This window comes from Polypterus senegalus, chromosome 15 (genome assembly GCF_016835505.1).
Source record: "Polypterus senegalus isolate Bchr_013 chromosome 15, ASM1683550v1, whole genome shotgun sequence".
Taxonomy (NCBI): Eukaryota; Metazoa; Chordata; class Cladistia; order Polypteriformes; family Polypteridae; genus Polypterus; species Polypterus senegalus.
Window position 1 is genome coordinate 8,696,123 of NC_053168.1, and position 27,831 is coordinate 8,723,953.

The 27,831-nt window shown below is 43.2% G+C and overlaps 1 protein-coding gene across 1 annotated transcript in view; it reads right to left on the minus strand.

The window, feature by feature from the left end:
- Positions 1-476: 476 nt before the first annotated feature.
- snrka (SNF related kinase a) overlaps positions 477-27,831 on the minus strand; it is a 137,602-nt gene continuing 110,247 nt past the window's right edge. The window contains exons 3-6 of the mRNA XM_039737366.1: positions 18,679-18,820; positions 11,770-11,982; positions 7,841-7,975; positions 477-2,496 (exon numbers count right to left, since the gene is read on the minus strand). Of these exons, the coding sequence (XP_039593300.1) occupies positions 1,092-2,496; positions 7,841-7,975; positions 11,770-11,982; positions 18,679-18,820 (1,895 nt within the window). The 3' untranslated portion in view covers positions 477-1,091. The remainder of the gene's footprint in view (positions 2,497-7,840; positions 7,976-11,769; positions 11,983-18,678; positions 18,821-27,831) is intronic.

Below are 27,831 nucleotides of genomic sequence, written 5' to 3' on the forward strand. Positions count from 1 at the left end.
AGTCCAGATGGAATTTTGCTTCAGAAAATGTAAATGGGTGTCGTGTTTTTGAGCAAAGGTGCGAGGCGCAGGGGAATAAAAAAAAACAAAGACCATGAACACACAAAGATTTGTGCCACATCCCTACCCACCGTTTCAAATTTATAAAAAGGATAATAAACACTAGAAAAAATAAAACCGATATCTTTATTTGCTCTCTGACTAAAAAGCCAAACGGCGATGGGGATAGAAAAGATTGTCTGTGTGCAATTTTGTTACGGAACGGCTCTTTTCGTTCGACTCGTCCGCGGTCATCCAGTGTCGTAGATTTCTTTTCTTACGTTTTTCGACTCCCCCTATGATTTTGTACCCTTTTCGTCAGGACGGGTTTCCCATTGGTCGTGGTTAATTTAAGACTCGTCAGTGTGGGAACTCGACATACGTTAAGATTCAGTGCATTTGTAAAAAAAAAAAATAATAATAATAATAATAAAAAAAAAAAAGCCGTGGAATACCAGAAGGGAGGCCAAGAGCTTCCTTCGTGGTTACGTCGTTATTGCTTTGGTTCTCCGTCGGACACAAACTCTTCCACTTAACCCTCACATTCCACAGAGCGTGGAGGGCCGCGCTCTTTTTTGACCCTTTATTTCATTTCTCCTTAAGTGCTGACTATGAAGCCGTCGGCATTTGGCCCCCCTGGACTTTCTGTATTTATTTTTTTTCTCCTTAGTTTTTGGTCAAAAAAGTGCAAGCCCAAAGTTTGTATTTCCACCTCTTCACACACACACAGACACACAGAGGGGAGAGCAGATGACACAACGACAAAACAAATTGGGGGCATAAAAACAGAAGAAGGGAAGGAAGGAAGGTGTTAGTTAAACGAGGCAGAAAAACCAAAGAGGAATCGAGCAGCATGCAGCCCTTCATGCATTGTCAATCTAAATGGCAAAAATAAAAATCTCCAATAAATAACTCCTGAAGCCGTATTACATAAAAAAAGCTTAAGACGAATGAAAAGAGGGCGTTCGCGAGACGTTTTTTTTCACAGTTCTCGACTGGAAGAATGGTATCGTCAAGTAAGGATATGCTACAGACAGCTGGCACAGCAACCGTCAAATCACTTGGCAGCAGCTGGTTTGATTGGAGGTACAGAGCAGCCCGTCTTTCGGGTTCCGCTGAATGTTCACAGAGATTGTCTTTTCACACAGAGGTAGCTGCAGGACATTGTTCTTCAGATTCATGTTGTTCTCCTTGGCCAGGTCCAGCTCGTTGAAGGTGATCGCCGTTTGGTCAGGGTAAGACTTCTTACTGCTAAGTGCTGCGCTGAGGGCGGCCGCCGCGCTCGACGGCGAACTCTTGTCCAGGCTGCCGTTGGAACCGATGCACATCTTCCACGATGACTTCTCTTGCACTTTGACGCTAGAAAAGTTCAAGTTGTTTTGGGGGTCTATGATGTACTTGCCCCCCCCACCTCCATTGCCGTTGCCAACATGAAACTGGGAGCTCAAGCAGAGACTCATCAGCTTCAGGCTCTCCACCAACTCTCCTGCAGTCTTAGGGGACGAATGAGAGCAACTGCGGGTGGAGCCCGAGGTGTTGTTGGTGCTTCCGCTGGAGCTGCTAGGTGGGCTTCCCTCACCTTTGTTTCCTCCTCCTCCTCCTCCTCCTCCTCCTCCGCCGCCGCCGCCTCCTCCTCCCCCACTGCCACCTCCACCTCCACCTGAAGGGCTACCTCTGTCTGGCCCAGGGTTGCCTTCTCCTGAAGGCCTGCTCTGTCCACCACCTCCACCGCTGCCCCCATTGCCACCTGAATTGCCTGGTGGGCCTTCACTGCTATCCCGTCTGTTCCACGAATAGGTGAAGCCGCTGTCCTTGTCCAAGCGGCGGCGACTCTCCGAGTCATCGTCACTAGTCTCTGAGCTGCTGCAGCTGGAGCCCCGTCCTTGACTTTTACGCCGGTGGTACCGCTTGTGGACGGTGCCCGGCGAAGCAATATTCATTTTCAGGCGGCTCAGCTTGGGGGGCAGACCCTCTTCCATGTCAAAGTCGTCGTCCGATTCCCCTTCTTCCTCGAAAATCTGATTCAACACCGGAGCGCTTTTGCGCGACGTCAATCGGTTGGTGATGGAGGGCTTGCGACGGAGGACAACCTGAGTGGGCAGTGGTGATGACCACTGCTCTTCCTCCTCCTCCTCTTCATCCTCTTCCACCCGAAAGAGACAGGTCCGGCCCTTGGCAGCAGCCGCGCTCACAGTGGAGGTTGGCTTCAGTGTGGCTGCCGTGCTTAGTGGAGGAGGAAGGAGTGAGGAACTGCCTGGAGTGGTCAGTGACAACAGCGAGGGCTCGGGGGGTTCGTCTCGCCTTCCGAGATCCAGAAGACCTTTGGCCCGATGCCCATTGAGCAGGTTCTCAGTACTTCGAGCTGGCGACTGTGGCACACCTGGATGGGAGATGGATGAAGCTGCCAGGCTGTCCTCAATGTCTTGGTGCATGTCGATCTTCGTAGGCCAGGACTGCCTGCAAGGAACCAGAACAAGAGGTTACTTCGAGTTGTGTCCGACATCTCTATCCTGATCAGTGTGGCAAATAATTTACTAGTACAGTTGTGCTTGAAAGTTTGTGAACCATTTAGAATATTCTAGATTTCTGCATAAATATGACCTAAAATATCATCAGATTTTCACTCAAGTCCTTAAAGTAGATAAAGAGAAACCAGTTAAACAAATGAGACAAAAATATTATACTTGGTCATTTATTTATTAAGGAAAATGATCGAATATTACATATTTGTGAGTGGCAAAAGTATGATCAGTTAGTTTGAAGGTGAAATTCGAGTCAATGGGATGCCAATCAGGTGTGAGTGGGCACCCTGTGTTATTTAAAGAACAGGATCTATCAAAGTCTGCTCTTCACAACACATGTTTGTGGAAGTGTATCATGGCACTAACAAAGGAGATTTCTGAGGACCTCACAAAAAGAGTTGTTGATGCTCATCAGGCTGGAAAAGGTTACAAAACCATCTGTAAAGAGTTTGGACTCCACCAATCGACAGTCAGACAGATTGAGTACAAATGGAGGAGATTCAAGACCATTGTTACCCTCCCCAGGAGTGGTCGACCAACAAAGATCACTCCAAGAGCAAGGCACACGTGTAATAGTCGGCAAGGTCACAAAGGACCCCAGGGTAACTTCTAAGCAACTGAAGGCCTCTCTCACATTGGCTAATGTTCATGTTCATGAGTCCACCTTCAGGAGAACACTGAACAACAATGGTGTGCATGGCAGGGTTGCAAGGAGAAAGCCACTGCTCTCCAAAAAACACATTGCTGCTCGTCTGCAGTTTGCTAAAGATCACGTGGACAAACCAGAAGGCTATTGGAAGAATGTTTTGTGGACGGATGAGACCAAAATAGAACTTTTTGGTTTAAATGAAAAGCGTTATGTTTGGAGAAAGGAAAACACTGCATTCCAGCATAAGAACCTTATCCCATCTGTGAAACATGGTGGTGGGAGTATCAGGGTTTGGGCCTGTTGTGCTGCATCTGGGCCAGGACGGCTTGCCTTCATTGATGGAACAATGAATTCTGAATTATATCAGAGAATTCTAAAGGAAAATGTCAGGACATCTGTCCATGAACTGAATCTCAAGAGAAGGTGGGTCATGCAGCAAGACAACGACCCTAAGCACACAAGTCGCTCTACCAAAGAATGGTTAGAGAAGAATAAAGTGAATGTTCTGGAATGGCCAAGTCAAAGTCCTGACCGTAATCCAATCGAAATGTTGTGGAAGGACCTGAAGCGATCAGTTCATGTGAGGAAACCCACCAACATCCCAGAGTTGAAGCTGTTCTGTACGGAGGAATGGGTGAAAATTCCTCCAAGCCGTGTGCAGGAATGATCAAAGTTACCAGAAACGCTTTAGTTGGAGTTATTGGGGGTCACACCAGATACTGAAAGCAAAGGTTCACATACTTTTGCCACTCACAAATATGTAATATTCGATCATTTTCTTTAATAAATAAATGACCAAGTATAATATTTTTGTCTCATTTGTTTAACTGGTTTCTCTTTATCTACTTTTAGGACTTGAGTGAAAATCTGATGATGTTTTAGGTCATATTTGTGCAGAGATATAGAAAATTCTAAAGGGTTCACAAACTTTCAAGCACAACTGTATATGTAGTAGAGTAACAGAAAATCAACAGTCACGATGTAATCGTTCAAAATAACAGCAGTGTGGAGTTTAAAGAGTGAGGTCATTCATTCATTTGGTGTCAATGGCGGCCCTCATTTAAGGGAGGAAGGCCGCAAATGTTGTTCACGCTGGTCAGAGCGCATTTCTCTCTGAAAATCTGGGGGTCGTTCCAGACATTGTTCAGAAGAACAGCGTACTTTGATTAAAATGTTGACTGGAGAGGAGAAAACCTAAAAGGAAGTGCAGAAAACAATAGGCTGCTCAGCCTAAATGATTGCCAATGCTTTAAAATGGCAACCAAAACCTTAAAGACGAGGAAGAAAAACGGGAAAACTACCATTGGAATGCATTGAAGAAGAGCCAAAATGGCAAAGACTCGGCTCCAGGAAGGTTAAAGAAGGTCTAAAGTTACCTGCAAGTACCTGTGTGACAATTAGAAGACGCCAATGTGAAAGCCAAGCTAATCGGCAAGAAGCCCCCCGCAAAGTCCCATTGTCGAAAAAAAAAAAAAGGGCTCTGAGGGGAGGGATCTGCACGGACAATTGGAAGGTTGCAGGTTCGAATCCCGTAAATGCCAATAGGGACTCTGCTCTGTTGGGCCCTTGAGCAAGACCCTTAACCAGCAATAGCTGAGCGCTTTGAGTAGTGAGAAAAGCGCTATACAAATGCAAAGAATTATTATTAATTATTATTATTACTAAATGGCACAACATTTAGGGGACTGATGAAAGCAAGATTGTTCTTTTTGGATCTGGGGGCCGCAGATGACCCCCAAACACTGAATTCAAGCCTCACAGTACACTGTGAAGCAGGGTGGCACAAACATCATGATGTGGGGATGTTTCTCATACTGTGGTGTCAGGCCTGTTTATCGCATACCAGGGATCAGTTTGAATAATAATAATACATTTGATTTATATAGCGCCTGTCCCATGCTCAAGGCACCTAATGCCTCAGAATACTTGAAGAGCTCACCCTGCCTTAATGCCGAAGTGGCAATGCCTTTGAAATTGGGGTTTTCAACAAGACCACGACCCCAAACGCACCAGAAGACGAGCAACATCTTGGTTTGAGACCAACAAGACTGAGTTTATGGATTGACCAGCCCAATCCCCGGGGCGTCTGGATAAGTCGCCCCCTGGTAATTTTCACCCCCCATACACAACACACATACACACACACATTTCGCCACCACTATATTTTGCTCCAGTGTTTATGTACATATCTATGTTTGCAATTAAAAATTTAATAAACCTTACCTAAGATTGAAAATAAAAAAGTTCACTCAGGTAGTGTTCTTCTACGACTGACAGATCAACGTGTTCCACTGGAAATAGTATGTGTGATAAAAGGGGAATATTGTACTTAAAATTGAATCTGTGTAATGTGATGTAGTATTAGATATAGATAGATAGATAGATAGATAGATAGATAGATAGATAGATAGATAGATAGATAGATAGATAGATAGATAGATAGATAGATAGATAGATAGATACTTTATTGATCTGAAGGGGAAATTCACATTTACCTGCATTGTTATCACTCTTTAATTTAATATTGTTATTATCAGTATGTTGCTGCTGGAGTATGGGAATTTCAACTTGGGATTAATAAAGTATCTATCTGTCTATCTTGCATACTATACTAAAATTAGGATCTATCTATATAGTGCCTTTCACATCTATCTATTATCTATCTATCTATATAGTGCCTTTCACATCTATCTATCTATCTATCTACATAATCCAGCAGCAGTATACTGATAAAAAAATAATATTAAAGAGTAATAAAAATGCATGTAAAAACAGACAATAACTTTGTATAATGTTAACGTTTACTCCCCCAGGTGGAATTGAAGAGTCGCATAGTGTGGGGTCTCCTCAGTCTGTCAGTGGAGCAGGATGGTGACAGCAGTCTGTCACTGAAGCTGCTCCTCTGTCTGGAGATGATCCTGTTCAGTGGATGCAGTGGATTCTCCATGATTGACAGGAGTCTGCTCAGCCCGTCGCTCTGCCACAGATGTCAAACTGTCCAGCTCTGTGCCTACAACAGAGCCTGCCTTCCTCACCAGTTTGTTTAGGTGTGAGGTGTCCCTCTTCTTTATGCTGCCTCCCCAGCACACCACCACGTAGAAGAGGGCGCTCACCACCACCGTCTGGTAGAACAACTGCAGCCCAATACGTAGAACTAGAATTGTGGCTGAATGATTTAGTCAGGAGTCCAGAAGCCGAATCAGAGTTCTTTCCTCTGACTATAGCTAACAAGAGAGGAGTGGCATTTGATTTACAATCCATACTGGGACATGGCCACCTAGCATGCCGCCAATGTCCGTGACATTATTGGCAACTGGGCATAAACACAGTTACCAAGAAAACGATAAAAAATTAAACAACCACCAAGACAAAACTGCCAAGTGTAAATATTCATGAACAGGTTACAGGGGTGGAATCGGAACAGTTCTCTTCATTTATTTATTTATTTCTTTCTAGTTCTATACACACATCCATATACAGTCACACGCGTGCCAATCGGGAGCATCCCCAAGGCATTGAGGTAAGGATGATGACTAGCTCATGTCTGAGGAAACGCGGATGCTAAAGGGTTTGGCTCTTTTGCCCGCAGCTCAGTGGGTGCAACGCACTGATATCACTTCCAGTTTAATCCCAGAGTTCCCAAACTATTCCAGAAGATGCCATTCAGACTAACCTCGAGGCCACAGAACTCGGTCACGATGAAGTGACTCACTTTAGCCAGAGCGGAGGTACAGAAAGATAAACAACATCCTCAGTCACATACTGGTAGAGCTTTTTCTTTTGCTGGTTTTCCATTTTGCATTAAATGAGGTATCTGCAGGCCCTCAACCCTTTATTTTCTCCTTCTTCCTGTATTCATTTTACGATATGTAAGATGGATTGTGTCAGCTGAGCAGTTACACTCTTGAAATGGTAACAAGAAATACGCCCAAAACGATCTGTTTGAATGTATTTTCTGCTGCATGCACTATAAAAAATGCATTGCATTTTTCATTCCAACAGGTGGTGCATCAAAAACATTAGCACTGCTCTTGAAAATCCAATAGTAAAATCCTATAACAAACGGTATACTTACATAATAACCTAGTACATAAAATTTAAAACATTATAGGAAATAAAAAAGAATAATAATAATAATAATGTAGTACTAATCTCATTTGAGCCCATAAAACATCCTGGTGATCTTTTGTCATTGCTGTAAACATCAGCAGGAATGAATCATGTAAATAAATACAAAATTCCATAAACAGCTGTAATGAGGTTACATGGACCCAAGTTTGAGACCCCCTATGGTCAGACCATCAGCTATTTCTCATTGGTTTAGTGTTTTCTTTTATTTAAAGTTTTCCTTATTAGATTACAGCATTGGTTGTATGCACCATTTGTTGGAATGGAAAATACACTGCGTGTTATTCTTACATGTGACAAATGGTCTGAAGCCTGCCTGTGGAGAGTGGGCACTGTCTGCCTGCCTGGGGTGAGGCCTGGTTGTGGGTCTATTTGGTGTGACACTCGACCAGCACTTACAGTTTCGCTCAGCTTTCTGTCACATTATCGTCCATGCTTTATAACCTGTAAGAAACACAGGTCAAAGTTCACTTAGACCCGCCTTCTGCCTCTTTGCTCTCACCTGAACTGCGCTTTAATATTGCTGGGGCTTGAAGAGCGGTTCTGAATTTCCTTCTCTTGCTTCTCTCTCAAGATCCTCTCCGCTAGCAGGAAGTAAGTGGCGGTGATGTGATTGTACTTGTTGGTTTCCAAAGCCCTTAGAGAAAGGAAATAAAAATCGTTAAGATCTAATGAAATTGACCTAAAACGCTGCATTAAAAAACAAAAGCACGCAGATCATGAAGTGTGGCTGAAGATGATGGCAGAGAGTCACCAAGTACCATACAGAACTATCCAGTCCTTTCCTGTGGCATCACTTGAGATGAAATGGCAACAAGTTATGTAGCAGTTAAAACCTGAACACCAAACTCTTTAGATTACTGCTAAAGTAATTTACCTTTAGTGACAGGTTGTTCTCAAACGACTCGTTCTTTTCAAACAAATCCTTTCAGCGAATCACACAAATCGACTCAGCAGAGCTGAACAGGATTGGCGTAGCACACGCATCACGCTGTCGGCGTCTTTCATGTCGCGGCTGGATGTTTACAGCATGTGTGTCTGATTCAGGACTCTCATTCATTGATGACTTGTTTGAGGCTGAACTGAATTATCACCAGCCAACGAGGACTCCGTTACCAATGACTATCTTCATTACGCAAGTACGACGCACCAAGAACACGTTTATTAACACAGGAATCATTGGGTAGAGAGGGTCCTTCCATTGGATTGGCTGGCCCAGTGCTGTCTCAGTTGTGGATTGGCCAATAGGGAGAGGCAGCTTGATGGCCGAGGTCTCCAGGACTCTGAACCAATCGGCATCCTCATACGTGATGTCATCTCCTGTTGAATTCTGCTCTGTACTTGTAATATTTCTATTGCACTATTATATTGTATTGAAGATAACTGTATTTTATTTATTTTATTTTTTCTCCAACCGCCTGGAGTTTTTTTGTTTTTTCTGTCCCCCCTGGCCATTGAACCTTACTCTTATTCGATGTTAATTAATGTTGATTTATTCTGTTTTATAATTGTGTCTTTCATTTTTCTATTCTTTAATATGTAAAGCACTTTGAGCTACTGTTTGTATGAAAATGTGCTATAGAAATAAATGTTGTTGTTGTTGTTGTTATTATATACTCGCTGTGAGAGATGGCCGGCAGCTTATCCCGGCCAATACATCCACGCCACTAGATGGAGTCCTCCCTAAAACATGGAAGTGCCCCGGGTTCCCGCAGGGCATCATGGAAAATGGAGTTCAGCTTCACAGCCCTGCTGGATACCGTGGGTGCCACCAGGGGACACTGCAGGGAGACACAAGGATTGTCGTTTCTATTATAACCCGGAAATACTCCCAAGTCATGGGGACGGAAGGACAGAAGTACTTCTGGGCTGAAGAAAATACAAGTCTTCATTTAACCCGGAAGTGCTATTGGATCACGTGGACAGAAGGACAGGAGCACTTCCGGGTCACGGATTATTTAAAGGACAAGCTGAGCCGAAGTTGGGAGGAAGTGTGACGGAGCTGCTGGGTGGAGAGGAGGATTATTGTTGATTATTATTGTGTATTGATTATTGTGTATTGTGGAGGCGGAGGAGCTCTGTGCACATTATTTGATGAAAACAAAATTATTTCTGGTACTTTTACCTGGTGTCTGGACGTGGTGACTGTGGGTTTGGAGGAGCGACAGCGCCCTCTATGTCACATTGCGTATAAATCGGGTTTAGAAACCCGAAAAATTGATCATAAAAATCAGACCCCGACTTATACACCCGTTCAAAAATACGACACTTAAATTTTTTTCACATCTTCTTGCCTCCTCCAATCACACACCAGTTTCTCAGACACATTGAATTTTGTTGCAGCAGCTCAGTTACCAATTTCTTTCGCCACTTCAACGACTTTTAATTCAAAACCAGCTTCATATTTTCTTCTGATCGAACGCTCCTTCGTAGATACGGGATGCTCTTACGATAAAGGTGTATGAGGTACAAAAAACACAAATCAGTGCCAACGTCGCTTCGGAAATAGTTTGGGTATTACAAACTATTACAATACATAGGAAAGAAAGGCCGTGTGCTCCGTGGTTCCTCTCTCAGGTGGCTATTAGCGTATCATAATCTCTTGGACCAATAGCGTCAATAGAGTTTTCCACATTCGACTTATACGACCGACATTATAAAACACCAGAAATTATACGGTAAAATTAAGTCTCAACCTACCCGCCAGAGAACTGAAACGTGAGTATAAGCGGTACTTGTGTTCTGTTCTGTGTGTTGTGCTGTATTGACCCCCTTCTTTTTGACGCCCACTGTACGCCCAGCCTACCTGGCAAGGGGTCTCTCTTTGAACTGCCTTTCCCGAGGTTTCTTCCATTTCCCTACTAGAGTTTTTTTCCTCGTCTTCTTAGAGAGTCAAGGCTGGGGGGCTGTCAAGATGCAGGGTCTGTTAAAGCCCATTGCAGCACTTCTTGTGTGATTTTAGGCTATACAGAAATAAATTGGATTGTATTTACTGTAAATTAGAACGTATCAATTGTTTGTTATGACCAAGTTGTTGTTGGAATTACATTTTGAACAGAATATTAAACTAATATGTTTATATATTCAACAAATTAGTCACACAAACTTAAATCGTAAAAAAGATAATTCTAATTACTAACCAATTACATCTCGCCTGAAGAAGGGGCCTGAGTTGCCTTGAAAGCTTGCATATTGTAATCTGCTCAGTTAGCCAATAAAAGGTGTCATTTTGCTTGGCTTTTCTCGAATTACTAACCAATTATTTGCTTTCAACACACACTCTTTTTGCGGCTCAACGACTGCACAAGCAATGCGTCACTCGAGTTCAAACTGAACCCTCTCCTGAAAACGAGTCAAAAGAATTCACCTTCATTGGATTTGCCAAACTGAATGAGATTTTCTTGGGCTGATGCTAAGACGTGACAAGCTGTCGCTGGTGGAAGTGGTCCTGGAAGTCACATGGGAGGACATGGTGTGCCTCACCCACATGCCAAATCATCCAATGTGTGCAGAATGCATGCATATTATGTTCTAATATTGTTAAATAAATACTTCCCGGAAATATCTGAACAGTGTGAACAGAAGCGTGTTGACAGAAGTTTGAGGTTTTGAATTGAAGACGGGACTCTTGACCAATGAATGAGAGGGAGAAGTAGATCTTCAATTCAAAAGCTCAGCCCTGTTTGAATGCATTTCCTGTTCATAAATTATTTATTGAACAATATTTTTGCAAAAATATGCGTGCGTTTTGCATGGCTGGGTGACATGACCTGTGGAATATGCAACAAGAGTAAAGTGAGATTTTATTTTTTCATGGACGTTTTTGATATTGTTTGCTGTGGTCCAGCGTTGGTCACCGTAAACTTCTATCAGAACCTTTATTATCCCCGTTCTGCATAAGACATGAGATATTTTCTCAGTAGTCACTATAAAAAAAACATGGAGTATTCTGTGAAAACCTCGCTATTCTATTTGTTGAAGGTCAATATTTTGTTCTTGTTTTATACACTTTTGCCATCCAAGCTATAAAAGAGCAGCTTCAAGGTGAAGACCGAAAATCATCCACGCTGTGATCAATCACCAGATTGATGGTGGCCCATACTGGCCCCATCACTCTTCAGATCAGGCGATTCTTAAACGTGATGTTTTTCATCTTCTGTTTGCCACCTACAGTGATATGTGCAAGCAAACCCTATGGAGAAGATGCCTTTGAAGGTCGGTGTCCATGATACACAAGGGCGTAGCCAGGAATTCACTTTGGGATGGGGATGAGAAAGCACATGAATCCTAATTCCACCTATGATCCATCAAATCAAGTTTATTTCGGGTGGGGTTCAAAATCAAAATCCCCCCACTCAGCTATTCCTACAATCACAGGTATCGTGAAGACCTGTGTTACATTTCAGACTTCCCAAACAATCGCACACTTACTCAATAATCGTTTCGCGGTCGGCGATGTCTCCCAAGACCATGCGCTGTATGATTCCATTATGCTCTTCCTCCGAGAGATTTTTGTAAGACACGAGTGGGATGTTGTACTTTGTAGCCGGGGACGGGTCGACCCCTTGTAGCCAGGCATGATTCTCAATCTCTTCCAAGGACGCTCGTCTCTTTGGGTCTCTTTGCAGCATCCTGTTAATTAGGCTGCAGAAGGAAAGAAAAGAAGGAAAAATAATTAAACAAGTGCAACATTTTTGGAGCCTTCTTAGAAACAGAAGAAACGTCTGCAATCTGACTTACACGCTGTGTTCATAAAGCAGTCACGGTGACACTCAGATTGGTGGCGATTTATTTATTTTATGGTGAGGACCCCAGGAACACACCCTGACTTGACCCGGCACGCACACACAAATATTTAGGTAATGATAAATATACAGGGGTCAGTTGTGAGTATGCAATGCTGGAAATTTGAGCACTCATGAGATTGTACCCAAGTGCACTCTGAGTTCATAAAACTATAGTAATAATCATAACCTGCATGTCTTTTTCCATAGAAACAACTGTAAACCCACCCCTGTATCAATCCAACAATTTAAAAAGAACACACAATACCGCCAAACTGCACATGTAAGCCTGCCAGCCCCCAGTGGTGATATTAACTTATAACATGGCTCGAAAAACAATAAAAACTTAACAATAAAACTGGAAACACAAACAACACAGTCCAGAACACCAGGGGTAGATGACGATGCATGAGTGAAAGAAGGACCTCATGATCAGCTCTCTAAAAGGAATGTCAAGTTTTGTCCTACCAGTTCCAAATGGACGCAGCCTTGCAATGTCCCTCAAACGGCTGCCCCGTTTGTTCTCAGTGGGTGGCTGGTGATGCTGCAAGCAGTGACCTGGTTGTGGATGAACCGAGCCTATTGAGGGTGAATGGGGCAGAGAGGGGGTAGCATCGTAGTGTGGTTGCCTGTTGAATGGGGGCAGCAGTGGATTCACTACCCGCCTTTGGCCGCACCCTGTTCATTCTCGGTGGGCGGACGCTGCAGGCAGCATACTGTAGTGAAGGTGACTGTGTGGTGGGCGGTTCGTGAACCCCCCCCAACTACTCCCATTTATTCTCAATAGCAAGCCTGCTTGTACTGTTATGCACATAGCAGGAAGTCTTGTCAGTACATCAGACGTGTTGACGACGGGTGCCTTCCTGCTGTGATAGTGTGGACAGTGCTGTGCAGAAGAGCTCATCTTAACCTTTTGTCTTCACCCTTGAAGAATGTCTCTGAAACACAAATCTGATGCAAGTGCTGGTGATATAGTAATGAAGAGAAAAACCATCACCATTGAAAATAAAGTAGAAATAATAAAAAGGTCAGAGAGACGTGAAACTCCATCATTCATTGGCAGAGCACTTGGTTACAGTCGGTCAACAATAGCATTTATTAAAATAATGGACCTGTTCCGACTTGCATACAAATTCAACTTAAGTACAAACTTACAGTCCCTATCTCGTACGTAACCCAGGGACTGCCCTATTTATTTGATGTTTTGGAAACCCTGCACTATTTATTTGAGCACTGGTTGTTTTTGTGGTTTTTAAATAAAAGCAACTTTGCACCTTTTTGCCCCATTATGCCCTTGCTTTGTTGTATTTTCACTGTCCAGCTCATCCGGTGTCGGGTTCAAGAGGTAGTGGGAGTATGGAGTGAGAACACCCGCCTCGTCACAAACACGCCTGATCATTTACTTCAACGTTTTATTTAATCTCTCTGTTAATCCAGTTGTGCTTGTCAATTACGCGACTCCTTCACGCCTGACCTGACAACATGTCGTGAGGAATCCCTACATGAATAAAAACCTCAGTCAGAGTCTTCACCGCGGCTGACAAATTTGCTCTATGGTATCCATAAACTACAAAGACAAGTTATATACAGGGTGGTCCAGATCTAATTATGCAGATCCAGATTGTCTGGATGACTTTGATTTACGCGGGGACGATTCCAGTTCGGCGCGAAGACGATTCTTCATGTCGTCAGTTCGCACACTTCTCGATGGTCCGGGATTTTTCGGGTGATTTTTTATGTAATATACTTAAAAAATGATAGCGTAATGAAATTAGATCTGGACCACCCTGTACTGGTACCATTTATAATTCTTGGGGAGCGGCCCAACGATATCCAACCCAACTCTCCCAAAACTGGCGCTGGTATGAGGGGAGTACGTTCAGGTATATGTGCAAAAACTACTTGACAATCAGGACAAGAATTACAAAACGGCTCCAAGTCTTAACCCGCTGTCACAATCTTGACAAGACGACACAAAAAAGTTTAGGGCTGCCACCCGTATGTTGTTTCTCCTCACTGCAAAACTGTTTGAAAAGTCGTGATATAGGTTATGGAGTCCACAACAGAACCGACTTGCTGGCACAAAGATGGCGGTTTTAAAGGACAGTGGAGGAAGTGACGTCATCATTTGGGGGCCGGGACCAGAAGTGATGTCACTTCCTCCACTTCCACATCGGAGCCAGGCGGAATTTCCCATAACTGGTTTGCAGGGAAGTGAAAGAAAGAGTTACTGCACTCCACCACCCCCTGGTCTGGCATGGAATTACACTCATTCAGGCCCTTCAGCTGCGTCCCATGCACACGTGTGTGACACCATATTTACCTAATAAAACTGTTTCAAAGTACGTTTGCTCGTTTTCTCTGCCGAGGTGACCGCCATTTAACACACATGAATGTGTGCTGTGTCTCCCCTCAGGACCGAGGAACAACTATATTCTTTATAAAACCGGCAACAATCTGGTCAGATATCACACGGTAAGAGAAACCCATTTCTATTAAAAAGTGCGGAGTTTTTCAAACTGTTCACATCCCACTCCCTAAGGTAGTCGTCATCTACTAAGCGAGCCAAATTCTAAACTTGCATCTTCTTTATGCGACTGCACAACTTTTGTCTCGGTACCATGCGGTGTACTCAGTCACCAACCCCTCAGAGAAAGCTGAAGGCACCAGGCACCATCAAGTTCAGCTGGCTGGTCTGAGGACCCTCAGAAAAGCTTCCCAAGTTCACTGAACGACAAATGAGAAGGTTAAACCTTAAGGGTCTGTTGAAAAAGACCATTCAGTTTCCCTGTTGGCCAGGGACAAGCATCCGAAACTCTGGACATTTTCCTCCTACGGCTCACTGGAAGTAGCACAGTCTGAAGATGGTTTAGTGTCACCGTGGACACAATCAATGGGTTTTATCAAGTCAGCACAAAGTCAGCGCAGCCGTCTACTAGGAAATGTCAGAGCCCTTCATGCTTCCCTCTGCTGCCAAGCTTTATGGACATTCCGATTTCATTTTCCAGCAGGACTTGGCACCTGCCCGCACTGCCCAGAGTACCAGTTACTTGTACATCATCTGTCTGTGGGTCCCATGTTCTAATCCAGTCTGAAAAGTCTTCTGTATTAAGTTTGCTTGCATTTGTAATCTGCCATATTCAAAGGTTTTATTGGCGCATCACGAATATGAGAATATGCTTGTAATGGTTTATAGGCTCTGAGTTTATGTTAGTTCTGGGCATTAGTTGTGAGGCACTTTGGACTGTAAGATATGCTATAGAAAATGAAAACGGAGAAAGTGAGAAAACTCTGATGCACAAGTGATATTTTGAGCTTTAGTAGAGAGACAGGAAATGTTGCAACAAATGAAAAAAAAAACATCTTTCCTTCTTTTTGGAATGTGCCATCAACAACCACCACCATCCATTTTCCAGTGAGTAAGCTTTACAGTATCTGCAAGGAATGGCTTGAATGCATAATGTAAGTAACAAAATATTAAATGGCGTCTCTTCAGAATTATGATGCTTCTTTATGTTCATTTCTATGGTATTAACCCTAACATAACATTACACAACTTCTAGTTGTAGGGTATGCCATACTTGCCTATTGTCATTGCTGATCTTGTCGCCAGACCACACCAGTCTACATGATCGAAATACCAGTACCTGGTTTAATGACCAGGGTATCACTGGGCTTGACTGGCCAGCAAACTCGCTTGACCCCTAAACCCCATAGAGAAGAGAGGAAGGTGAGAGACAGCAGAGCCAACAGTGCAGACGAGCTGAATGCCGCAATCAAAGCATCCTGGGCTCCCATAACGCCTCAGCAGTGCCAGGAATTCATTCAAAAGGAGCCCAGACTGAGTATCGAGTGCATACAGTGAGGAACAGAAGTATTTGAACACCCTGCAATTGTGCAAGTTCTCCCACTTTCTGTACAAATCACACAATGTGATTTCCTGAATTTTTTTTACATTCTGTCTCTCACAGTGGGAATGCACCTACAATGTGAATTTCAGACCCCTCCATGATTTCTAAGTGGGAGAACTTGCAAAATCGCATGGTGTTCAAAAACTTATGTTCCTCACTGTACGTACACGGACAGACTGTTCAGTAGGCCAACGTTTCTGTGTTAAAATAATTTTTTTATTGATCTTCTGTAGGGCGGCACGGTGGCGCAGTGGGTAGCGCTGCTGCCTGGCAGTTAAGAGACCCGGCTTTTCTTGCCAGGTCCTCCCTGCGTGGAGTTTGCATGTTCTCCCCGTGTCTGCGTGGGTTTCCTCCCACAGTCCAAAGACATGCAGGTTAGGCGGATTGGCGATCCTAAATTGTCCTTGGTGTGTGGGTGTGTGTGCCCTGTGGTGGGCTGGCGTTCTGCCCAGGGTTTGTTTCCTGCCTTGCGCCCTGTGTTGGCTGGGATTGGCTCCAGCAGACCCCTACAACCCTGTAGTTAGGATATAGCAGGTTGGATAATGGATGGATGATCTTATGTACAAACCGGATTCCAAAAAAGTTGGGACACTAAACAAATTGTGAATAAAAACTGAATGCAATGATGTGGAGATGGCAAATGTCAGTATTTTATTTGTAATAGAACGTAGATGACAGATCAAACATTTAATCCGAGTAAATGTATCATTTTAAAGGAAAAATATGTTGATTCAAAATTTCACGGTGTCAACAAATCCCAAAAAAGTTGGGACAAGTAGCAATAAGAGGCTGGACAAAGTAAATTTGAGCATAACGAAGAGCTGGAAGACCAATAAACACTAATTAGGTCAATTGGCAACATGATTGGGTATAAAAAGAGCTTCTCAGAGTGGCAGTGTCTCTCAGAAGCCAAGATGGGTAGAGGATCACCAATTCCCACAATGTTGCGCAGAAAGATAGTGGAGCAATATCAGAAAGGTGTTACCCAGCGAAAAATTGCAAAGACTTTGCATCTATCATCATCAACTGTGCATAACATCATTCGAAGATTCAGAGAATCTGGAACAATCTCTGTGCGTAAGGGTCAAGGCCGTAAAACCATACTGGATGCCCGTGATCTCCGGGCCCTTAAACGACACTGCACCACAAACAGGAATGCTACTGTAAAGGAAATCACAGAATGGGCTCAGGAATACTTCCAGAAACCATTGTCAGTGAACACAATCCACCGTGCCATCCGCCGTTGCCAGCTGAAACTCTACAGTGCAAAGAAGAAGCCATTTCTAAGCAAGATCCACAAGCTCAGGCGTTGTCACTGGGCCAGGGATCATTTAAAATGGAGTGTGGCAAAATGGAAGACTGTTCTGTGGTCAGACGAGTCACGATTCAAGTTCTTTTGGAAATCTGGGACGCCATGTCATCCGGACCAAAGAGGACAAGGACAACCCAAGTTGTTATCAACGCTCAGTTCAGAAGCCTGCATCTCTGATGGTATGGTGTTGCATGAGTGCGTGTGGCATGGGCAGCTTGCATGTCTGGAAAGGCACCATCAATGCAGAAAAATATATTCAGGTTCTAGAACAACATATGCTCCCATCCAGACGTCATCTCTTTCAGGGAAGACCCTGCATTTTTCAACAAGATAATGCCAGACCACATTCTGCATCAATCACAACATCATGGCTGCGTAGGAGAAGGATCCGGTACTGAAATGGCCAATCTGCAGTCCAGATCTTTCACCTATAGAGAACATTTGGCGCATCATAAAGAGGAAGGTGCGACAAAGAAGGCCCAAGACGATTGAACAGTTAGAGGCCTGTGTTAGACAAGAATGGGAGAGCATTCCTAGTTCTAAACTTGAGAAACTGGTCTCCTCGGTCCCCAGACGTCTGTTGAGTGTTGTAAGAAGAAGGGGAGATGCCACACAGTGGGGAAAATGGCCTTGTCCCAACTTTTTGGGGATTTGTTGACACCATGAAATTCTGAATCAACATATTTTTCCCTTAAAATGATACATTTTCTCAGTTTAAACTTTTGTTCTGTGATTTATGTTCTATTCTGAATAAAATATTAGAAGTTGGCACCTCCACATCATTGCATTCAGTTTTTATTCACGATTTGTATAGTGTCCCAACTTTTTTGGAATCCAGTTTGTAATATTGGAATTTTCGGAGATACTGAATTTAGCGTTTTTATTACCTGTAGGCCATAATCAGCAAAATGAAAAGAAATAAACGACTGAAATATATCACTCTGTGTGGAATGAATCTTTATAACATAGGAGTTTCACTTTTTGAACTGATTTACTGAAATAAATGGACTTTTCAATGGTATTCTAATTTACTGAGATTTGGACGTTATAACAAGTGATGTGGGAAACCTTGTCGGGGAGGTTTGCTGTGGCTTGGACTTGCGCACAGTCCTTTGATTACACGATTGTTTCGAGTTTTGATGAAAGTCTTCTTTATTTTGTGTTTCCCCCAACTACATTTTCATCCCAGGCTCCTTTTCCCTTTTCCCCCCTCGTAGTCAGCTAAGCTTTCATCCATGGCAGAAAAAGTGAAAGCAAAAGCAGCCCAACATCCCAATCCTCTCCACGACTGCTCTCCTATTTTCTCACGCGAGTTCTCCTCTCGGCTACTTACTCTTTGCAGTCTCTGGAGACGTGCATCGGGACGGTGTACTTGCAGTCCATGATCATGGTGAGCGTCTCGCTGTCGTTGGCTTCTTGGAAAGGAGGCTGACCGCAAACCAGCATAAAAAGGATGACTCCTAAACTCCAAATGTCTGAAAGAGAGAGCAGAGAAAACAACAATTTAAATAAAGAAAACGGCAGGAGCTAACTTAGCATTAGTGGGGGTGACTGATATTTCATTGCATCTTTACTTACCGTAGATACTCGCGTTCAAGTTCTCCCGCGGACTTGATTTTACCGTACAATTTACGGTATTTTATAAAGTCGAATGCGGAAAACTCACTCTATTGGTCCAAGAGATTACGAAATGCTAATGCCCACCTGAGAGAGGAACCACGGGGGCACACGGCCTTTTTATTTCTATGTATTGTGCCTACAGTTGTGCTTGAAAGTTTGTGAAGCCTTTAGAATTTTCTAGATTTCTGCCTAAATATGACCTAAAACATCAGATTTTCACTCAAGTCCTAAAAGTAGATAAAGAGAAACCAGTTAAACAAATGAGACAAAAATATTATACTTGGTCATTTATTTATTAAGGAAAATGATCAAATATTAGATATTTGTGAGTGGCAAAAGTATGATCAGTTAGTTTGAAGGTGAAATTCGAGTCAATGGGATGCCAATCAGGTGTGAGTGGGCACCCTGTGTTATTTAAAGAACAGGATCTATCAAAGTCTGCTCTTCACAACACATGTCTGTGGAAGTGTATCATGGCACTAACAAAGGAGATTTCTGAGGACCTCACAAAAAGAGTTGTTGATGCTCATCAGGCTGGAAAAGGTTACAAAACCATCTGTAAAGAGTTTGGACTCCACAATCCACAGTCAGACAGATTGAGTACAAATGGAGGAGATTCAAGACCATTGTTACCCTCCCCAGGAGTGGTCAACCAACAAAGATCACTCCAAGAGCAAGGCATACGTGTAATAGTTGACGAGATCACAAAGGACCCCAGGGTATCTTCTAAGCAACTGAAGGCCTCTCTCACATTGGCTAATGTTCATGTTCATGAGTCCACCTTCAGGAGAACACTGAACAGCAATGGTGTGCATGGCAGGGTTGCAAGGAGAAAGCCACTGCTCTCCAAAAAACACATTGCTGCTCGTCTGCAGTTTGCTAAAGATCACGTGGACAAACCAGAAGGCTGTTGGAAGAATGTTTTGTGGACGGATGAGACCAAAATAGAACTTTTTGGTTTAAATGAAAAGCGTTATGTTTGGAGAAAGGAAAACACTGCATTCCAGCATAAGAACCTTATCCCATCTGTGAAACATGGTGGTGGTAGTATCATGGTTTGGGCCTGTTGTGCTGCATCTGGGCCAGGACAGCTTGCCTTCATTGATGGAACAATGAATTCTGAATTATATCAGAGAATTCTAAAGGGAAAATGTCAGGACATCTGTCCATGAACTGAATCTCAAGAGAAGGTGGGTCATGCAGCAAGACAACAACCCTAAGCACACAAGTCGCTCTACCAAAGAATGGTTAGAGAAGAATAAAGAGAATGTTCTGGAATGGCCAAGTCAAAGTCCTGACCTTAATCCAATCGAAATGTTGTGGAAGGACCTGAAGCGAGCAGTTCATGTGAGGAAACCCACCAACATCCCAGAGTTGAAGCTGTTCTGTATGGAGGAATGGGCGAAAATTCCTTCAAGCCGGTGTGCAGGAATGATCAGAAGTTACCGGAAACGTTTAGTTGTAGTTATTGGGGGGTCACAGCAGATACTGAAAGCAAAGGGTCACATACTATTTCACTCACCAATATGTAATATTCGCTCATTTTTCTTAATAAATAAATGACCAAGTATAATATTTGTGTCTCATTTGTTTGACTGGTTTCTCTTTATCTACTTTTAGGACTTGAGTGAAAATCTGATGATGTTTTAGGTCATATTTATGGAGAAATCTAGAAAATTCTAAAGGGCTCACAAACTTTCAAGCACAACTGTATGTGACCACACGGTGATACCTGAACTATTCTGAAGTGACGTTTGCGCTGATTTGTGTTTTTTTGTATCTCACTCCCTCGTACACTTTTATCGTATCCCTTATCTACGATGGAGTGTTCAATCAGAAGAAAACATGAAGCTGGTGTTAAATTAAACGTCGGTAAAAATTGGTAATTGTGCTGCTGCAGCAAAATTCAATGTGTCTGAGAAACTGGTGTGCGAAGCAAGAAGATGTTAAAAAATAAAAAATGTGTTGTATTTTTGAACGGGTGTATAAGTCGGGGTCTGATTTTATGATCGATTTTTTGGGTTTCAAGACCCGACTTGTATGCGAGTATATACGGAACTTATTTAAGGGAGTCTCAAGAACAAAACACGAGACGGCGTAGCGAGGCAGCGAGACTGATAAAGAGAGCCTGCTGCTGCATAATACGACACCCTCAGAGTTTAGAAATCTGAAGACCACCTTTTCACTCAGTCAGGGGATTTCCCTTTCGCTCAGCTGTGCTCAAAGCAATGGCTCACGGACACTCCGGGTTGAAGTTCGTGGCCGTCTTCTACGTGGTGGTTAATTTTTTTTTTTTCCTTGGGGTACGCTTACGACTCAAGCTGGCTAAAATAAGGACAGAAAGAAACCAATCCTAAAATGCGTCGTGATAAGAGTGTGTTAAAGAAAGAGAAGGTTGAACATGTTACCGATATCGATAAGAATTATAAAACTGATCATGGTGGAGAATTGCAAAGAAAATAGCATAGTGTTGTAAATCGTGACGGCAGTAAAACAATGGCGATCATTCTCTGAAACTGAGGCTGATGGTGGTGACAGCACGCCAAGCAGACTTCACTGTTCCTATCTGCAGATTCCAGCAATCACCGGGCATCCTCAAGCCAGCCGAGAGGGGCAATGTTGCCATTGTGTCCTGGGTATGTAGGGGGAGCCACCCAGGGAGGGGAATCCTTACAATGGGACCAAACCGACTCAACGGTCTCCTTTCCATCTGGAGGAGCAGCGACTCTACTCTGTGGCTCTCCCGAATCGCTGAGCTTGTCAACCTATCATGGAGTGTCAGCTCAGCCGCCCTGCCATCTGTACTCGCGAGTTCATTAATAGCTCATGCGGCAGGCAATAGACAGGATGTCAAGGTGCAGCTGAGGATGCAGGGATATCCAGTTGGGGAGGCCAGGGGTAGCTTTATTACTTTATGAAGATGATGTCGCCCTCGTTACCTTGTACCATTCCTCGAGCTGGCACGATTATAATATGCGTTGCCATCCTAGAGCGGCAACAAAAGAAAAAGGAAAAAAATAAAATAAAAATCCAGGGGCGCAAGTGACCAACACTACTTTCCTACTACCTAACACCCTAAGTACAGAAACACACCAGTGAAGGCAGAGTGAAGTTAAAAAATGATTACTATAAGAAATTACACACACTTAGCAAAAACCCCTATAGACAAAGTATGGCACTGTAGTGCTTCACACCCCACACAAATCACGTCATAAACACACACACACACAGGGTGGTCCAGATCTAATTATGCGTGGAGTTTGCATGTTCTCCCCGTGTCTGCGTGGGTTTCCTCCCACAGTCCAAAGACATGTCGGTTAGGTGCACTGGCGATCCTAAATTGGCCCTAGTGTGTGCTTGGTGTGTGGGTGTGTGTGCCCTGCAGTGGGGTGGCACCCTGTCCGGGGTTTGTTTCATGCCTTGCGCCCTTTGTGGGCTAGGATTGGCTGCATCAGACCCCTGTGACCCTGTAGTTAGGATATAGTGGGTTGGATAATGGATGGATGGATAGATAGATAGAGACAACTTGCCTAACAGTAGACTGATGAATATCTCAAATCTTCAAGATGACTTTGTAACCCTTAGTTTCCAGCCTTCTGTAGTTGAACAATTCTCGATCGTAGCTCTTCAGACAACAGCTCTTTTGTGTGAGGCGTGATTCCCATCCGGATGTGCTTCTTGTCAAAAGCTCAAACTCAAACTTTGTAGTGTTTTTGATCGATCAACGTCATTCTGAGCCACACCTCTGAAATCGCTTCATTAAATGGACTCCAAGTGTGCGAAATTCGGACTGCAGTGAGCTTCTTAAAAAGTCATTCGCTTACGGTTCACTTACTTTTTCCAACCTTCAGTTTCACAGTTTGAATGATGTATTCAACATGGTTAAAAATTCTCTGAAAATCTGTGTCTCTTTAGTCATAGGAGACTGTGTTTGTTCATTATGTTGACCGACATGAAGGTACGACCAGGATTTCTATGGGAATTAAGACTTAAATACAGAGAAGTCCTCGGGGTTCACATACTTTTTACTTTGACTGTATAAAAGCCAAATACCTCTGACTCACTCATCACGAAATCTCCCGAACCATCAGGACTTGGGACTTGAAATGTGGAATGTAGGTTACCTTCGGCCCACAGGTGCTCGCTAAGAAACGCTTTTAAAAATGTCGTGGCCCAAGCACAAAATTTCTTATAGTTTTTTAGACCCATTTGTATGTCTGTCCGCTTTTCACGAGAGAACTGCTTAACGGGTTTAGAGCGGGTTTTTTTTTCTATATTTTGCTGGAACATTCCGTTGATTTTGCGACTTTCTCATGTCGCTAAGTATCACAGTTCACTAGTGGTGACCGATTTATTAGCGCAAATCCGAGAGAGACTCATCGGGCTGCGAGGCCCTCCTCACTCACGTGTCTGTCTCGGGGCGTAACCTTAACTCTGCTTAGTTACCGAACGAGAGAACCACTTAACGGATTTAGATTTTTTTTTTTCTTTTCCTACAATTTGCTGGAACATTTCGTTAAATTTGCAACTTTCTCATCACACTAAGGATCATAGTTTGCTTGCGGTACCGATTTATTAGCGCAAATCCAAGGGCTGCGAGGCCCTCCTCACTCACGTGTCTGTCTCAGGGCGTAACCTTAATTCCGCTTAGTTACCGAACGAGAGAACTACTTAACGGATTTAGATATTTTTTTTTTTTTTATATATATAATATGCTTGAACATTCCGGTTGGCTTTGCGATTTCTCTCATCACGCTAAGAATCATAGTTCGCTTCCAGGAGTGATATATTCGCACTAATCCAAGAGAGAGGCTGTGGGCCGAGTGGAGGGGGAAGAGCGACGTCAGGAGTACAGAGCTGTCCTGATTCACTAAGATGCGGGCGAACCCGTGGAGGATGGCTAGTACATCAATATGAGAAAGAGAAACAGAAAAACATATGTATTCATTGTCCTTTAAATATTCACTGTTAGGGATGAACATCTACAGTTGAGGCCAAAATTATTAGCCCCCCTGGAATCATGGAACATTTTCCTAAACTTCTTCCCAAAGTTTGCACCATTGATGAAACTTGATATACTCAAACATCCATTTGATACATTTTGTAATATAAAATATATTTTTTGTCTTTTTTTTTTTATCAAATATAGTAAAAAATGAGGTGGTCAAACATATTAGCCCCATGTTAATGTTTGCTTTCAAAACACACCTACACTAATTAACCAATCTGCTTTGAAACCACACCTGTGCAATCAATTGGCTTCCTAACAACACTCAGTCAGCATCAAGAGACTCCCAAGGAACAGGACTCTTGAACACATGAGAGGGACTACTGTTACTGACCATGCCAAAGACAAAGGAAATCAGTCTGGAGCTCAGAAAGAAGACGGTAGAGGCTCATGATAAGGGGCACGGCTACACTGCCATTTGCAAGCGATTCACAGTGTCTAGAACTGCTGTACGTTGCATCATTGCCAAGTACAAGGAGACAAATTCTGTTAGAAACAAACCTGGCCGTGGCCGTAAGTGCAAGATTTCAAGAACTCTGGAGAGAAAAATAGTCAAGAGATGTCAGCAAGGAACCCCGGACATCTGCCAAGGTGATTGTTGCTGACCTGGCCTCTTCTGGAGTTGATGTTTCAAGGAACACAGTTGTGAGGGCTCTTCACCGTGGTGGGCTTCACGGCCATCGTCCCAGAAGAACCCCTTTACTCAAAGAGCGGCACATCACAGCCCGACTGAGGTTTGCCCGTGAACATTTGAAATGTAAAGATGATTTTTGGAAGTCTGTGCTTTGGTCTGATGAGACTAAACTGGAACTGTTTGGGCACATGGATGTTGCTTATGTTTGGCGAAGAAAGGGACAGGCCTTCACCCCTAGGAACACAGTTGCCACAGTTAAACATGGTGGTGGGAGCATCATGCTGTGGGGCTGTTTTGCAGCCTCAGGCACAGGGAGCCTTGTTCGGGTGCATGGCATCATGAAAAAAGAAAATGATGTTGACATTCTGAGGGAGAATATGCAGAAATCTGCTCGTAGTCTAGGCTTAGGTCGTCGCTGGGTCTTCCAACAAGACAATGACCCAAAGCATACATCAAAATTCAAGGAAACCAAAACCAAGATCTTGGAGTGGCCCGCACAGAGCCCAGACCTCAATCCCATTGAGAATCTGTGGCGAGTGCTCAAAGTGAATGTCCACGCTTGGAAACCACGCAATTTGGACCAGCTAGAACAATCTGCAATGGAGGAATGGACCAAAATCCCTCAGGAGACCTGTGCTAATCTAGTAAAGACCTACTCTAATAGATTGTTGTCAGTTGTGGCTCAAAAAGGGTATAGTATTGACTATTAATGGGCATGGGGCTAATAATTTTGGATGTCTCATTTTTGCCCTTTCTTGTTTCCACTCAGTGTGTCAATAAAATATCCAAACTACAATTAGTGGACTTTATTATTGTTATTTTGGACACAGATACGCTTTAAAAAAACAAACATTTGTTGTTAATGGTCATTTTCATATTGGAATCAGGAGTGTTGCCTAATTTCTAAGGGGGGCTAATAATTTTGGCCACAACTGTACAGTCTGTTGCGGTGAATGATACGCCGAACCATACCTCCTGTTTTGGGAAACTTACACATCAACAGTCCCTTGTGCTGGCCCGTCAGGTCCTCTCCCAAATATCTTCACCAGAAAGCAAAAATAATTGGTCCTGAAGCGAACCCGGGGTCACCTGATGTTTTCCATGGGGGGTAAATCTCCTCCAATCAGGTTTCGGTCGTCAGGAGTGACTGCATGTCAGTACTCAGTAAATAGATTTATTTACGGGAGGCCCTCTGGTAACGACTCTGCCTTGATTAATGGCTCATCTGGTGTGTCTTTACTGCATCAGCCAACGGTCTATTCTGTGCGTCAGCGATCGCAATCATTTTGCTCCAAAAACGTTTCTCAGTGGCTCAGTCCCAAACCCAAATGACGATTGTTTTCCTATTTTTACGTCTCCCGTCCCACAGCGAGTCTAAACTAGCAGTTCAGTGCCTTAGCCCTTAGGCCGCACCGCCTGCCCCATATTCCAGGCTCTCTTATGTAAGATTTCAGTCAATCAGTTGATATTTTTACAAACGCGCTCAGTTACATAAGACCTTAGCGAGGCAACCCAAATACATGCTGCTCTGTGCGGTGACGGCATACGACCTTGGCTTTCTCATGTGCGCACAACAGCATCCCGATCAATGACTGGGTGAACGTTCATTTAGGGCAGGGTTGGGCAGTGCCAGTCCTGGTGGGCCACAGTGGCTGCAGGTTGCTCTTTCTTAATAAGAAATCAATTATTGCTGATGAAGCTCTTATTACTTAAGTGACATTCTGATGCCTCATTCTAGTGGTCTCGCTTGTTAAGGTTCCCCACCCTTAATTGCTTATTTCTGTCTTAAACAGATGCAGTCCCAGTTTTAATGGCTCCTTATTAGCAATAAGATGTAAATGACGAAGCAACCAGCAGTTCTCCATCTAACTTGTTTCGATTTACATCTGTGTGTGTTCATCCTGCACGGTTTGATTTTATAAAACACTTAACAGAAAAATGGAACAAACTGAGAATCAAAGGTTTTAGGCTTCAAATCGTTTAGATGACATACCTAGAAAGTAATAAATCTACAAAATAAGAACCCTACATTGCAGACTAACAAGCCATCAAATTAAATAAGGTCTGAGATCAGCAAGGATTGGGTTCTAATTAAGCAATTTGGGTTGGAACAAAAACCTGCAGCCACTGCAGCCCCCCAGGACCGACATTGCCCACCCCCTGATTCAGTAAGAGGTGGTCAGCCTGTTCACAGGGGTTGCTCTTCCACTTTCTACCCATCCATTCCTGTTTCTACTGCGCCAGCCATTCCTAACCCTAACCTCAATATTTGACTCAGGAATCAGCAATGGATTTGGTAGAGTATTGGGTTAGAAAAATTAACTTTGAAGTATTCCCCAATCCATATCCTTGACCCTGACCATAAATCCATGGTTAACCAGGCCCTAAGGCTAAAATGAGTATTACTGGGAGACTGTATGTTAAAATCTGAACTTATTTTGTCTGTTTTACCCCCCTATTCTTACGTTAACATTAGTAAAACTGGGCTCTGAGGTTAAACAGAATTCTCACCTCAGGCCCCTTATGTTACGAAGTTTTGAATCCTTGTCTTTTGATACCCAACCCCACTTTCAATCCTAATCTTAAAACGTTTTTGAATAGCAAGCCCTGATCTTAACCTGCTGTTAAAATCTGCCTTCAGGGCACTTATTGAAACCAATATTTAATTACTTCTTAAATGTGTGATAGTTAGACCTCTTATAACAACATTGTAAGATGTTGAGAAAGGAGTTCACGATTTTGTTTTCAGTCGACTAGATTACTGTACCGCACTCCTCTCAGAACCACCCAAAAAAAGACATCAATCGATTACGAGTGCAGAATGGAGCTGCTAGAATCCTAACTAGGAAAAGAAAATCCGTGCACATCACCCCAGTCTTAGCGTCACTACACTGGTTACCAGTGTCATTTAGAATTGACTTTAAAATACTGAGGATGGTTTACAAAGCCTTCAATAATCTGCTCCATCTTATGCAGTGATACCTTGAGTTACGAGTTTAATTCGTCCCGTGACCGAGCTCGTAAGTCAAAATGCTATTATCTCAAATCAATTTTCCCCATTGAAATGAACTGAAATGAGATTAATTTGTGCCAGCTCCCAAAAAAACACCCCAATTTTTTATTAAATGTTTTCAACATAAGAAAAATGAATTTATAATTAACAAATATTGCATACAAACAAAATTAAACCTAATACATAAAAGAGAATGTAAAGAAATAAACAG